Source organism: Pongo pygmaeus, chromosome 21, assembly GCF_028885625.2.
Source record: "Pongo pygmaeus isolate AG05252 chromosome 21, NHGRI_mPonPyg2-v2.0_pri, whole genome shotgun sequence".
In the NCBI taxonomy this organism is placed as follows: Eukaryota; Metazoa; Chordata; class Mammalia; order Primates; family Hominidae; genus Pongo; species Pongo pygmaeus.
In genome coordinates, this window is record NC_072394.2 from 60,187,007 (window position 1) to 60,201,184 (window position 14,178).

Sequence of the window (14,178 nt, forward strand, 5' to 3'; positions counted from 1 at the left end):
GCTCAAGAGTTCTGTCCATCTCGGCCTCCCAAAGTGTTGGGACTATGGGTGTGAGCCGGTGTGTCTGGCCACGGTAATTTCTTACCCATGGGTTGCAAGGTGCAATCTGAAACCCTGCCAAGGAACTTGTTCTCCTCTGCAACGTTCAAACCTCTTGGTCTATCTTTTACTTTGAATGGATCTTTTATCTGTGTGTGAGTCTGTAACATCATGGATTGGTCATTTGGAAAATATTAGTTCACTGAGTTATGCAGATCTTCTAAATGCTGACATATTTCATTACACAATATAAAAATTGCTTCAAAAAAATCACTCCAATCCCTTTTTTTTTTTTTTTTTTTTTGCGATGGAGTTTTGCTCTGTCGCCCAGGCTGGAGTGCAGTGGCGCGATCTTGGCTCACTGCAACCTCCGCCTCCCGGGTTCAAGCAATTCTCCTGCTTCAGCCTCCTGAGTAGCTGGGACTACAGGCACGTGCCACCACGCCCAACTAATTTTTGTATTTTTTAGTAGAGACAGGGTTTCACCATATTGGCCAGGCTGGTCTCAAACTCCTGACCTCAAGTGATCCACATGCCTCGGCCTCCCAAAGTGCTGGGATTACAGGTGTGAGCCACCGCACTTGGCCTACATTGTCCATTTTTTTTTTTAAAAAAAGCCCACCAACGCCCAATGACTGAGTAAACGGAATTTATCTTGATCCTTTCTTAGGAAAATGACATTCACTGAGAAAGTGGCTACTTGAGCTGGAAATTCAAACAAGCCCCCAGGTGCTTTTCCTCCAAGCTTTGGAAGACAGTGGAGGTGAGTATGCCGGCTTCTCATCTCATCACAAAGATTATTAAAAGGAAAGTATTCTAGGTAAAGATTGAATAAAGTTAACAACTTTTAGTTCCTCTTCAAGGAAACTGTCATGTAAAACTGCCCTTTATTTTTGCTGCCAGTGTGTGAAGGTGAAGAATACCACAACGACCAGTTCCACTGGCTGTCACTGCCTTGATCCGGGCTAAGGACCACCACTACTTTGGCACCAAAAGTGCAAATGTCAATGTCTCAAAAGGGCAAATGACACCTTTCCATTATCATAACAAAGGCTTGGCTCTTGTGGGGCCCTAGTTGATCACAGGGAGCTCTGGGGGTACGTGAACATACTTTAAGAACTGTTGTTTTGAACAACTGGCTCACAGTTGCTTTCTGGTTATTCTGAATAGGCTACTCTATTAAAAGCATGACTTTTCTCAATATTTTCAAGGTGGTAGAGAATCTCACCCCAGCCCTCCATTCTTCCAAATTAAGTAAAGTACAATACCTGCTTGCAGGCATAACTGCAGTGTTTGCACTTGAACCTCTTCTCATTTTTATGAGTTTTCTGGTGCTGAATGAGGGCATAGCGTTCATGGAAGACAGCAGAACAGTAGCGGCATTTCAGTTCTGCAGTGCTGTAAGCATGCAAGTTGCGCATATGCACACCTAAAATGGTTACAGAACATTATATACTTCAAGAGTGTTGTTTTCTGTTAGCCTGCTTCCCCTCTCCTCTAAACCGGGGTTTCTCAGCCTTGGCGCTGGAACATGCTAGTTCCTTTCTGGGCAGGGCAGGGTGGGCTATCCTGTGCATTGCAGGATGTTAAGCAGCATTCCTGGTGTCTGTCTACCAGATGCCAGCAGCACCTCTTTTTCCCCAGTTGTGAAAGCCAAAATACCTCTAGATATCTATCACCACCTGTCTTCTGGGCGGTAAAATCATTCTCACCTGAGAACCACTGCTTTAAACGAACAGAATGCTGAAATATCATTTTAATACTCTTTCAATATGGAGTTAAATGTTATATAAGGTGTGTCACACTGGACCTAAAATGTTCATTTAACAAAGCACTTTGAGAACTATTATGGGGTAGGTGAATTTTAGGATGATGTTAAGGTGGTTTTATATAAAAAGATATAACATCTTTATTTTACCTTAAATAATCCACTCGTTGTTAGAAGTCAGTGCCCTGTTATTTCCTATGTTGAAATTAACCTGAGACACATGGTAAGGTCTGGCTGGGTTTGCTCATCTAAGTCTAAAGCATGATGGTCTTGTGATACTTGTGTAAGAAGCCAAATGACAATGGACAGCTGTGTGATGGAGCTATTCCACCTTACCCACAGTGACTCAGGCATTTAGAGAGCTTGATTTCTCATACAGTCACGGGAAGGAAGAATTAATGTGTTTATAGAGCATCTTATAGGGCTATGTGGAGTGTGTCACCCACTGGCATGAGATGGATATAAACCATGTTACTTTGCCATGGTGTCAAAGTCTAGCAACTGGCGAGACCTGTGCCCCACCAAGCCCCACTGGACTGTGTTTTGTGATGTGCTGGTATCTATGGCAACAATGACAGAATGGTCCAGATGAAAGATAAAAGTTAAGACTTTGTGGAATACCTTTCACCTTTCAGAAAGGTTTTCAAAAAAGTTCATCTCATCTCCAGAATTTCTTTGGGCAAAAGGGTCAATTTTTTTGTTTTGCTAACATATTTTGTGTATCACAGTGTCATATATTTTGGAAAGAGAAATAAGATCATGGAAAAGGGAGGCCCAGGAATCCTGAAACAAAGAAGAGGCTCGTTCACCCACGCTTCCCACACCCTCCCTCCCATTGCTCAACACTGGCTGGCTTCCCCACAGGCAGTATCAAATCCCAACTCCTAGGCCTGCTGTTCCAAGACCCTCTGGATTCCTTCTCCCACTCTGCAGGGTGTGACAGTTAAAAGGCTCACCATGGTAGATGCGGATTACATGTTACAGGCCCGCCTCCTTTCCCGAAGTGACTGTCTTAAGGGGAAAACTGTGTCTTTTGAACCTTCTGCTTCCAAAACTTCTTAGGCCCACAGCCAGGGTTTAACAAAAGCTTGCTGGGTGTCACAGATAGAGCACTGATAAATAGGAACCCGGAATCCAGCCACCTCCTAGCACCCTTGGTTCATATGACTCCCAGGCGGGTTACTCTATGTCTCTGATCCCCAGTGTCCTCATCTGAAAAATAGGCCCAATGTGGAATGAAGTAATACCCATCTGTGAAAGGTCTTATCATGTGCATACGGAACAGGCCTGGGCCTGGATTCTAAAAACATGCTATAAATTGCACTTATGAGATCCAGCCACCAGATGGTGCGACAGGACTTCTGGAAGAAAATTCGTCCCAGGGCCAAGTTCCCGAGGACTGGGCCTCCCAGTGTCAGGGCCAGCACTTTGCAGGTTTATAGGGTATCGCTCCAAAGAGCCAGCAAATGCTGTAGTAAAAGAAAGATCACTAAACCACTCACGTAGGTCGCTTTTCCGTGCAATGATGGTGGCACAATGGGGACACTGGTATTTGGGGACATTTTCGCCGTGTTTCTGCAGAATATGTATTTTCATGGTCCCGCTCTGGGTGAAGCGGGTGTGGCAGATGTGGCATTCATAAGGCTTCTCACCTGAGATGCAGACAACAAAGTGATTCCCCCTCCAGGCCCGATCCTTGCCAAAGGCCACCTGTGCTGAAAATGTTTCTTTTGCCCCAAGCCTCCTTTATCAACCCCCTTCTCACCGGACAACCCCCAATTAGTATGAGACTCCCAAATCAAGCCCAGACAGCTTATGTCAAGTACAGCTGTGTCCATGATGGACCAGAGGCATGACTTCCCCGCATCTGGTGGCTATGCAAGAGTTCACATCCATGGGGCTGTACGAAGAACCAAGAAGTACACATAAATGTATTCTTAACACAAGACATCAAGTACCTCTGTTACAAAACCAGCACACTTTATGTTTTGCCTTAAAGTTAAAGAATGAATTAAGGAGTTGACTTTTATTTATTTTTATTTACTTTTTCTTTGAGACAGGTTCTCACTCTGTCACCCAGGCTGGAGTGTAGTGGCACAATCCCGGCTCACTGCAGCCTCAACCTCCTGGGTTCAAGTGATTCTCCTGCTTCAGCCTCCCACGTAGCTGGGACCACAGGTGTGCGCCACCAGGCCCGGCTAATTTTTAAATTACTCGTAGAGACAGGGTCTCCCTATGTTGACCAGGTTGGTCTCAAACTCCTGGACTCAAGGGATCCTCCTGCCTCAGCCTCCCAAAGTGCTGGGATTACAGGTTTGAGCCACCATGCCTGGCCAGGAGTTGAGTTTTAAATACCTGAAAAATCTATGGAAGCAAATACTTCGTGTTTTACTCCACACAGTGGGGTTGTGGCACAGTATCTATGCAGACTCTCTTACTGCTAAATAAAGGTAAAGGTACAGATCAAGATTCTCGTATCATGAAGGCATGCAAAAATCCACTTTTACCTTTGAACTTTAATTGTGCCAATAAAAAGTAATTTTTTAAAGCTTGCTTTAAGAGTTAACACTGTAGGTATCAGGCCTTCAGCACCAGAGCCCTTACCTGAGTGCGTTCTCATGTGGCGTTTCAGCTTGTAGGTGTCTCTGCTGGCGTAGCTGCACTGGCAACACTGAAAGGGGCGCTCCCCAGTGTGGGATCGGACATGGCGCTTCAATTTACTTGCCTAATACATACATAAATGATGTTCGTTGCAATAGAAACTAAAAAATGGCAGTGTTCCGTTAATCAGCATTATAAAAGAGATTTAAATTAATCACATTTTAACATCAGAGCATCAGAGCATATTTCACTCACTGAAAAAACATGAAAAAGTCATCACTTTTGATCATCTGTTATGGGTGATTTTATTTCATTTGATGTGTGGGTGTATAAGCTCCTTTAGGGAAAATGAGCAGCAGCTCTGAGAGGCTTTCGCATTCACCTTCACTTTAAGCCTACCTGCCGAATGCCATACAAGATTTTGTTTTCATTTCTAAGGCAATATATGCTCAACAGTTACAAAATTTAGATTACACTGTAAAAGCACAAAGGCAAACATTTTTTTTCCTTGCATAAAGTGAAAATCTTGAAACTCTAGCTCTTGTCAGGTGTGGTGGCTCACGCCTGTAATCCCAGCACTTTGGGAGGCTGAGAGGGGTGGATCACCTGAGCTGAGGAGTTTGAGACCAGCCTGGGCAACATAGCAAAACCCTGTCTCTACCAAAAATTAAAAATGAGCTAGGCATGGTGGCACACGCCTGTGGTCCCAGCTACTCGAGAGGCTGAGGTGGCAGGACTGTTTGAGCCTGGGAGGCTGAGGCTGCAATGAGCCAAGATCACGCCACTGCACTCCAACCAGGGTAACAGAGTCAGACCATGTCTCAAAAAATAAAAATAAAAATAAAAATAAAAACGAAACCCTAGCTCTTTAATGGAGGAACATCTGTATGTGTCGCCTCATGGTCACAAGTCCTGCAGACTCCACCCTGGCTGGCCCCAGGGTAACAGTGTGAGTGGAGGAAGGCGTCCCTGGCTATTCAGCATTGGCGCCATGTGACAGCGGGTTCCTAAGAAGAATTAAGTTTTAAGTAGAAGAAATTAAATTCTAATTTGAATAATTATGTATCCCAGGCAATCAGTTAAATAGCAAACAACATAATACCTCCCATCTGAGCATTCACTGCCTGACTCGTTTATTGCCTTCCAGAACTATTCTTATTCTGTTTCGTGTACCACAGGCCCTTATCTACTGCTAGCAGGAAATGGGGCCATCAGCTACACGTGGACTACAGACATCAGGAAGCTGCATTAGTCCTGCTGGTGATCCAGGGATACCACACTCCATCTGCCTCCTCAGGAAGTGATGAGCGCACAGAAGCCTAAGGAACACTCGAGAACAAAAGAAGGCTTAGAATGGAAAACAATAGCCAAGCCAAAAAATTTCACTTAGATTTTCAGAAGAAAAGTAAATGCCTTCAAGTGTATTAGAAAGCAAAACAAAAGAATTTTAAAAACCGTATAGCATGAAAGTTTTGAGGAGGATAAGTGGTATGAATGAGCAAAGAAGGCCATTAAAAAAGACTCTGGATGACTCTTAAAGGTGGGATGGGAGGACAATAGGAGTTCAAATGCTTTTTTTTTTTTTTTTTTGAGACGGTGTTACTCTTGTCCAGACTGGAGCACGCGATTTCGACTCACTGCAACCTCTGCCTCCCAGGTTCAAGTGATTTTCCTGCCTCAGCCTCCTGAGTAGCTAGGACTACAGGCATGTGCCACCACACCTGGCTAATTTTTTGTATTTTTAGTAGAGACAGGGTTTCACCATGTTGGCCAGGCTGGTTTTGAACTCCTGACCTCAAGCAATACACTCACCTTGGCCTCCCAAAGTGCTGGGATTACAGGCGTGAGCCACCACACCTAGCCAATTCAAAAGCTTTTTTAAAAAAGGGGCACATCTGCACCACAGCTTTGATAAGTTCCTGCTGGCATTTTTGTCACGGGATGGGATGAGGGAACAAACAAGCATGGCAAGACTTGAGGAGAGTGCAAAAATGGGGGGCTATGGAAGCAGTAGAGACCCCTGTGCTGAGGCTACCTCCCACAGGCTGCGTGCAGACCGCTGGCACTGGGGGAGGGCCTCGTGGACCTAGGAAGTTTGTACTAAGCACTGGCAGGACACCAACAAAAAGTCCACTCCAGGCTTAGGATCCCCAGGTGACTCTGTTCCCTGAACCCTCCATTTTGCATTCTCATACTACAATCACAACCTTTAACTCAGATGAGAAATAATTTTTTAAAAAATAGTAACAGCAGAAAAAAGTTCTTGGAATCAAATTCTGACCCTAACCATGAAATTTCCCAATTTGTGAAACCCGGCTGCACTGTTACTATATTTAATCTTCAGCTGTTCCCTTTAACTTAGTTCCATTTGAGTGTACTGTTGACCGAGTCCCGACCAGGCTTAAAACCGGGCCTCAGCCTGTTTCCCAGCACACAGTGGGACCCTGACAATTAACTGGTGGAAACTGGTACGGACTAGTAAAAGCAGTGCTCTGCCTGTTTCACGTGAGTACCGCCAAACCTGTTAGAAGGTACAAATAAAGCAAATTAATTAAAATGACTATGGCACACCTGAAGTTTGAAAAGGGTGGTCTCTCTGTAATTAAGAACAGAAATGTCTATGCTTAAATCTTCAAGCAAGCTGCTTTGTATCTAATCAAGCTCAAAAATTTCAGCCAACATTGAGACTGGATCTGCATTCTACGTTAGAGCAAATACATTTTGATTTTGTGGCCCAGAGTACTAGATAAAATGCAGAACTTTTAAACAAATGTGGGACTTATTTCTTGACCACAGATAGTTTATTTGTAATTCGTACCTTTACATATTATTTTCACTAATTAGTAATCAAAGAAACAAAGAAATCCAATTTTCTACTTTAACTTCATAACAGAGAATGCATATTATTTCCTGCATAAATTTCATACGAATAATAAAAAGCCTGTTTGTAACAGATTCTACTGTTAGTTACACTTGGAGTAACTTGTACAGCAGCCTCTACTAAGATGCCATGAAGCTTCAAGTCCAAAAATGGCTTTACCTCCACACTGGCATACTTGCACATGGAACATTTAAAGGGTTTCTCATGAGTATGTTTATAGCGCCTGTGTCGGACGAGTTCTCCACTGGTGACAAATGCCATGTTGCAGTCGTTACACTTATAGGGCCTGGTTCCTGTAAAATCACATAGTTCATACTTTCAAAACAAGACTTAACCAGAAACATTCCAAGGAATTCATAGTTTTTTAATTACACTCAGTCTCAAAAATGCTTTAAAAATTAAGAAGAGGCTCTTTAAACTATAAATACCATAGATACATGTGAGAAAAATCTTTGTAACAGTATTTTTAATGGAAATTCAAGAAAAAAAAGACAAAACTAAAGTATAAAATGTTACAGGATTCTACTGTAGAAACAGGTGGATTCACATTCTTAACATGAGCCTTAACACACATGATTCTGGAGAAACAGCCTTCCCAACAGTTTTACCTGTGTGGGTGTTAACGTGGTTCCGCAGCAGAGTGACTGTACGGAAGGTTTTCAGGCAGAGGTGACACAGGTGAGGCTTCTCATTGGCGTGAGTTTTCATATGACGATTAAAACTCGACATTCTAGAAGAGGTGAACATGCAGACATCACAGTGGAAGGTTCGTTTTGCTCCTATAGGCAGGAAATAGACAATTTATGTATTTGTCAGAGGTTCAAATTCCATTTAAACACTTGAAAGTAAATCAGCACATCGTCTTTTCAACTAATGTGGGAACTGAACAATAGCACATGCTATTTATATTCATAAGCTGATCGAAGCAATTCAGGACACCATGTTCCTGGATAACGAACAATGCATTTTCGCTGTTTCAAGATGGGCCGATGTCTGTTTCTGGGCACAGAGTGGACTAGGTACTCTGCTCATCCTTCTTGCTGAGAAAAAAAATGCTAGGGGGGAGATGCCTGAACATTTCAGAATGTCTTGTAGACCTAAGGAGAGATGAGAAAAGGCACACCGCCTACCTGAAGTGGGGCACCCAAGAAGAGATTCTCCTATAAAAATGTGGCCCTGCATCCTCTGGAGGGTGAACTAAAGATAACCTGCCCCATCTCTGCATCCTTCTCTCTAGCCAGGTGACTGCAAGAAAAACCATCTAGAATAGTGCCATCCAAAACCATAGCCACAAGTCATGTGTGACTCTTAAATTTGGACTTAAACTAATTAAAATTAAATATAAACATTTAGTTCCTCTGTTGTAAGCCACATTTCAACTGCCCAAAGGCCACATGGAGATAGTGGCCACCTACTGAACAGGGCAGATAAAGACCATTTCCATCAGCAAAGGAAGTTCTCTTGGATGATGCTGGTCTAGCACTGATGGAGAGCTGAAAAAATTTGCCCTAGGAAGATGGCTCCAAAGAGGGAAGGTGGCCCCAGTGAGCATGTCCTGGGTGGTTCTAACAGTAACCCTTGGGGGATCTGGTTTAAGACAGTTTTTGACCATCACTGCCTGGCAGAAATTAATATATACCATCCCTTGAAGAACCCACTTTCACCCCAGGCTTCAAGGGATTCCCATAGATAACAGTAAAAAGAACCAATCAGCTCACAGTGATAAATAAGATGCCAGTGCAAGGGCAGCGGAAACAAACAGAAGACTCAGACCTACAAAGACCTCAGATGTTGGAATCATCAAATACAGAATATAGCTGAGTTGTTATTCTCAAAATCCATCCCTCCATAAAAGCAATGAAAACAACTGGCAAAAAAATGTCACAAGCAACTTTTTCAGGACACTGGAAACTAATTGGAAGCTTCCAGCAACCAGGAGAAACAATTAAAAAAATCTAGCTGATTCTCACTAAAAAAGAGAGCTTGGTGGAATTCTAACTTATTCTGGGTTCCATTCTCTGCTCCCTAGCTCAGGAGTGGCCTTGAAAATAACAATCCAGGCTATATTAACAGACTGAAGAAAAAAACAACACACGATCATCTCAATAGATGCAGAAAAAGCATTTCATATAATCCAACACCGCTTTCTCGATAAAATACTCAACAAACTTGGAATAGGAGGTTTATGGGTTGAGTTGTGACCCTGCTGCAAAAATACGTGAAGTCCTCACGCCAGATACCTGTGAATGTGATCTTATGTGCAGAAAGGGTCTTTGCAGATGCCATCAAGTTAAGCTGAGGTCATACTGGATGAAGGTGGGTCATAAGCCAATATGACTGGTGTCCTTATAAGAAGAGGAAAAGAGATATAGAGACACACAGGAATAATTCCATGTGATAACAGAGGCAGAGATTGGAGTAATGCATCTGCAAGCCAATGAATGGCATGACTGCTGGCAATACCAGAAGCTAAGAGAGAGGCATGAAATATATTCTCCCCGACAGTCTCCCAAGAGAGCGCGGCTTTGCCAACACCTCCATTTCACACTCGTAGCTTCCACAACTGTGAGAGGTATGTTTCTGTTGTTTGAAGCCACTCAGTTTGTGGCGCTTTGTCATGGCATCCCTGCGAAGCTAACACAGTGCCAGTTAAAAATGGGCCAAAGATTTGAATAGCCATTTTTTCCAAAGAAGATACATAAGTGGCCAATGAACACATGAAGAGATACTCAACACCCTTAGTCATTAGAGAAATGGAAATCAAAACTACAACAAGATACCTCTTCACAGCTGCTAGGATGGCTATAATTAAACAACAACAACAAATGGAAAATAAGTGTTGGTGAGGATGTGGAGAAACTGGAAGTTACACACACTGCTGGTGCAAATTCAAACTGGTGCAGCTGCTATGGAAAATAGTGTGGTAGCTCCTCAAAAAATTAAACATAGAGTAACCACACCATCCAGCAATTCCACTCCTAAGTATATATGCAAAAGGATTGGAAACAGGTGCTTAAACAAAAAACTTGTACACAGATGGTCATAAGAGCACCATTCACACTTGCTGAAAGGCAGACACAACTGCAGTGTGCATTGATGAATGAATGGATAAATAAAATGTGCTATACCCATACAGGGATTATTACTTAGCCATTAAAAACAAATGAAGCGCTGACACACGCTACAATACCAACAAACCCTGCAAACATGATGCTAAGCTCAAGGAACTAGACACGAAAGGCACATGGTATACATATATGATTCAACTTCTGGAAAATGTGCAGAACAGGAAAATCTACGGAAACAAAAAGTAGATTAGCAGGAGCCAGGGGCTAGGGGGAACAGAGTAGGAAGTGACTGCCTAATCGGTACAGGCCTCTTATTGGGGTGATAAAAATATTCTGGAATTTAGACAGTGTGATGGGCCTACAAATTTGTGAATATATCAAAAACCTAAAAATGAGCTAGAAATTTTAAAACTTGAGGTGCAAAGCTCTTGATTTAAACATATGAGAAACTGTCATATACCAAAAGGCTGCAAACTCAACCACCTATGGAACGCAGAGGCAAGAAACCTAAGTGAAGGGCCCTGACCACATGTAAGAATGGGGTGGTGGTGGCAGTGTGTTTGGGTGGCATTCTCCTTTTCTAAACTGAGTCACCTTCCAATCCCAGGCACCTGATGCCAGGAGGAAGGAAAACTGTGCCAAATGTTGCCAGATATAATTTAAAAGAGCTAGAAATGGAAATTTTGGGGGTGAAATATGTTGATTTAAATAAGTGAGAAACTAATATTTTTAAAAAATAAGCCAAACAAATCATTTTCATAGGACAAATTCATTCTGTGGGCTGCTGGAATGCAATCTCAGTTTAATATGGCTTTAATATTGCTTCAGGGTCTTCCTAATCTAGACCCATCCACCTCTCTGAGCACCCACCCAGCTCTACAGACACAGTAGAGCTCTCCATCCTCACATACAAAGTAAATACTTCCAGAGCTACACGCCCAGACCACTTCCTAGTACTTGGAATCCTGATCCCCATCTTAATGGCTTCTTTGTCCTGGACTCACCTAAACATCACCTCCCTTAGAAGGCACCCTCTACAGCTTCCTGAAGGAGGAATCACTCCTCCTCTTGGCCCTGAAGCACACGAGGCCTCACCGTGACCTGTCCTGTAATGACTTGTCCCCCATATCCCTCTGGGGCTGCAAACTAGGCAGCAGAGACCAGGGCTTGGTCTTCTATGCTTACGTGCACAAGACTTTGCGGAAACATTTTTACTGTGCTTTCAAAACGTTTGTGTGTAAAGTGCAAAACCCGTCTGGATTTGATTCACAATACAGAACATTAGTTTAAAATTTCTCCCATTTCCTGATATTTTGAAAGTAAAAGTCAACTACTTAAAGCTTCAATTACCATCACCTGCCCATAAAGAAAAACAGCAGCCCAGTGTTATGGAGTGTATTCTATGAGATGAACTGGCCTACCCTTTGTCTTTCTTTGATTTTTTGTAGATTTGGCCTTTTCAGCATCTGCTTGACCAGCTGTAGGTTGATCCTCTTGTTCTTCCACATTTAAATTTGAAATTGTGAGAACAATTTCGTCACTTCTTTCATCTCCTGACATTGTTTCCACAAAAAAGAGCTGCTCCTTTGTTCTTTCAGCCAATAACTGGTTCTTCTCCTGCCCTTCCTGGAGCTAATAAACAACAACAAATATTCAAACAAATATGATACTATTAATTTCAACATTAGATTTTTGCCTGGATGAACCACAGAATACAAAAAGAAAAGCAAAAGTTGAAGATTATGCATCACAATGTTAATTATTTCGCATCAGGGTTGTGGCAGTGAAACTTAACACTTTTTTTTAAAACATAATGCACTTTACACTATTCCAATTAGCACAACTTTTAAAACTCTTTTTAAAAAAAGAACCTAAGAACTCTCAAGATTTTCCTGGGAAGTATTTTTACGGTCTTTAATTTACAACTGCAAAATACCTTGTCCAGACATAATACTGCATAAAAGCCGACTTGCATTTTTTCTTTCTCATGTAAGGGGTCGTTTATTAAAACCAGCTGTACCTTAATCAGTCCAGCACTTTCAGCCAGGCTCACCGCTAACTTACTGTCTTCACTGGCCACCATCACATTCTCCTCTAGAGCGTGGAACTGCAACACCTCCACCTCTTGCAGGGAGTACAGCTCTTGCTGGATACTAATGGCCACATACTGCTGCAGGCTCTGCCGGGGCCCTTCCTCAAGCCACAGCAACCCAGGGCCAGGCTGCTGCACCATCACCTGCACCCCTTCTTGCTGCTGTATGCTCAGCAAGCTCATATCCTGCAACTCCACAACTTCAGAAGTGAAGTGCACCGTCTGCAGGGTCAGGATGTGCTTCTCGCTCTCCTCCGAGGGGGCCAGCACCAGCTCCACTTCTTCCTCCAGGACGCTGTCCTGGAAGGCCCCAGAGGTACGCTCTGCCTCCAACTCACTAGGGCTCTGATGGTCTTTCTCTCTGCACACTCCGTCTTTTTCCTCCTCCTTCAGGCCTTTTTCCGGCATCAACTGGAGTTCTTTGATTTTGGTGAATTGCTCAGAAAGGACAGAGATCTCAGTGGCTGCCATGATGACTTGGCCTGTTTGAAAAATAAGCAAGCGGTTTTCATAGGGGGAGAAGGGGGTGGTATGAGGAGGGATGGGGGGTGCTGGAACCTAGCAGGCTTTGGAGTTGAAACAAGGTCTGGCCTCAAAAGGCTTTGGACCTAGTAGGGTCAGAACAATGCTGATCTGGCCTGGGTCTAGGAGGGGGTCAAGGCTAAGCAGGATTTAGGCTAAAGCAGGATTTTGTACAAAACCCTAGAACGAACAGGTTTTAGGCCTCAGCAGACTTAGGGCCAGCACACACCGTGGGCCTGGCAAGGTTCCGCCTGAGCACACTCTGGCCCAGTGCATATCCTGGGCCTAGCAAGGTTAGGCCTGAGCCGGTTCAGTCAGTGAACATCCTGGGCCTAGTAAGGTTTGGGCCCAGCAGGCTCTCGGCCAGTGCACATCCTGGGCCTAGCGAGTTTCAGGTCCAAGCAGGCCCTGGGCCAGTGCACAACGTGGGCCTGGCGAGGTTCGGGCCCGAGCAGGCCCCGGGCCAGTGCACAACGTGGGCCTAGCGAGGTTCGGGCCCGAGCAGGCCCCGGGCCAGTGCACATCCTGGGCCTATAGGGAGTTTCAGGTCCAAGCAGGCCCTGGGCCAGTGCACATCCTGCGCCTAGCGAAGTTCAGGCCCGAGCAGGCATTCCCCTCGTGCACGGTTCCAGACCTAGCACCCTCACAGCCAGGCAGGCTTTGGGCCTAGTGGCCTCGAGTCCACCCAGACTTGGCCAAGCAGCCCTCGGCCAGGCCAAGCACACTCCTTCGGAGGCCTGGCAGTGCCCCTGCTTTACCCTGCCCTCCACGCCCCGCCCAGACCCTCCCGGGCAGCCCCTCAGCGTCTGCTGCCCGCCCTTGGGCCTTTCCGGCCAGCCCCTCCCTCCGCCCACGCCCAGAACAGCCCATGCTCTTGGAGGAGAGCAGGTGGGCTTGACCCTGCCCGGGACTGGCCTCTCACCGCGGAAGGCGTGGCCGGAGTGCCCGGCCCACTCCGTCTTTGGCTTGTGGGCTCTGCCTCGTGCACCGCGTGCTGCAGCCCACAGCCGGCCGCCGCAGGGCTGGCGCGAGAGTGGAGGGTGGCAGTGCGCAGGCGCGGAGCGGAAAAGATGGGGCGTGAAGGGGGCGGAGCCAGGCAGGGTTGGGGGAGGGGGTGATGTACTTTGGGGGCAGGGGGGAGGGGGAGCAGCGAGGGGGAGGGGGAGCACGGAGGAGGAGGTCCCCACAGGGGGCACTGGTGGACCTG

At 45.0% G+C, this 14,178-nt stretch overlaps 1 protein-coding gene across 3 annotated transcripts in view; it reads right to left on the reverse strand.

Annotated features, from left to right (window-relative positions):
• Positions 1–14,006, reverse strand: part of CTCFL (CCCTC-binding factor like) — a 29,947-nt gene extending 15,941 nt beyond the window's left edge. For 2 of the 3 annotated variants that reach the window (XM_054468152.1, XM_054468151.1), the window contains exons 1-8: positions 13,894–14,006; positions 12,378–12,931; positions 11,779–11,989; positions 7,898–8,068; positions 7,449–7,582; positions 4,412–4,532; positions 3,310–3,459; positions 1,308–1,468 (exon numbers count right to left, since the gene is read on the reverse strand). In XM_054468152.1, the coding sequence (XP_054324127.1) occupies positions 1,308–1,468; positions 3,310–3,459; positions 4,412–4,532; positions 7,449–7,582; positions 7,898–8,068; positions 11,779–11,989; positions 12,378–12,920 (1,491 nt within the window). In that variant the 5' untranslated portion in view covers positions 12,921–12,931; positions 13,894–14,006. The remainder of the gene's footprint in view (positions 1–1,307; positions 1,469–3,309; positions 3,460–4,411; positions 4,533–7,448; positions 7,583–7,897; positions 8,069–11,778; positions 11,990–12,377; positions 12,932–13,893) is intronic. The other variant, XM_054468154.1, reaches the window with a different exon arrangement.
• Between the last annotated feature and the right edge of the window lie 172 nt (positions 14,007–14,178).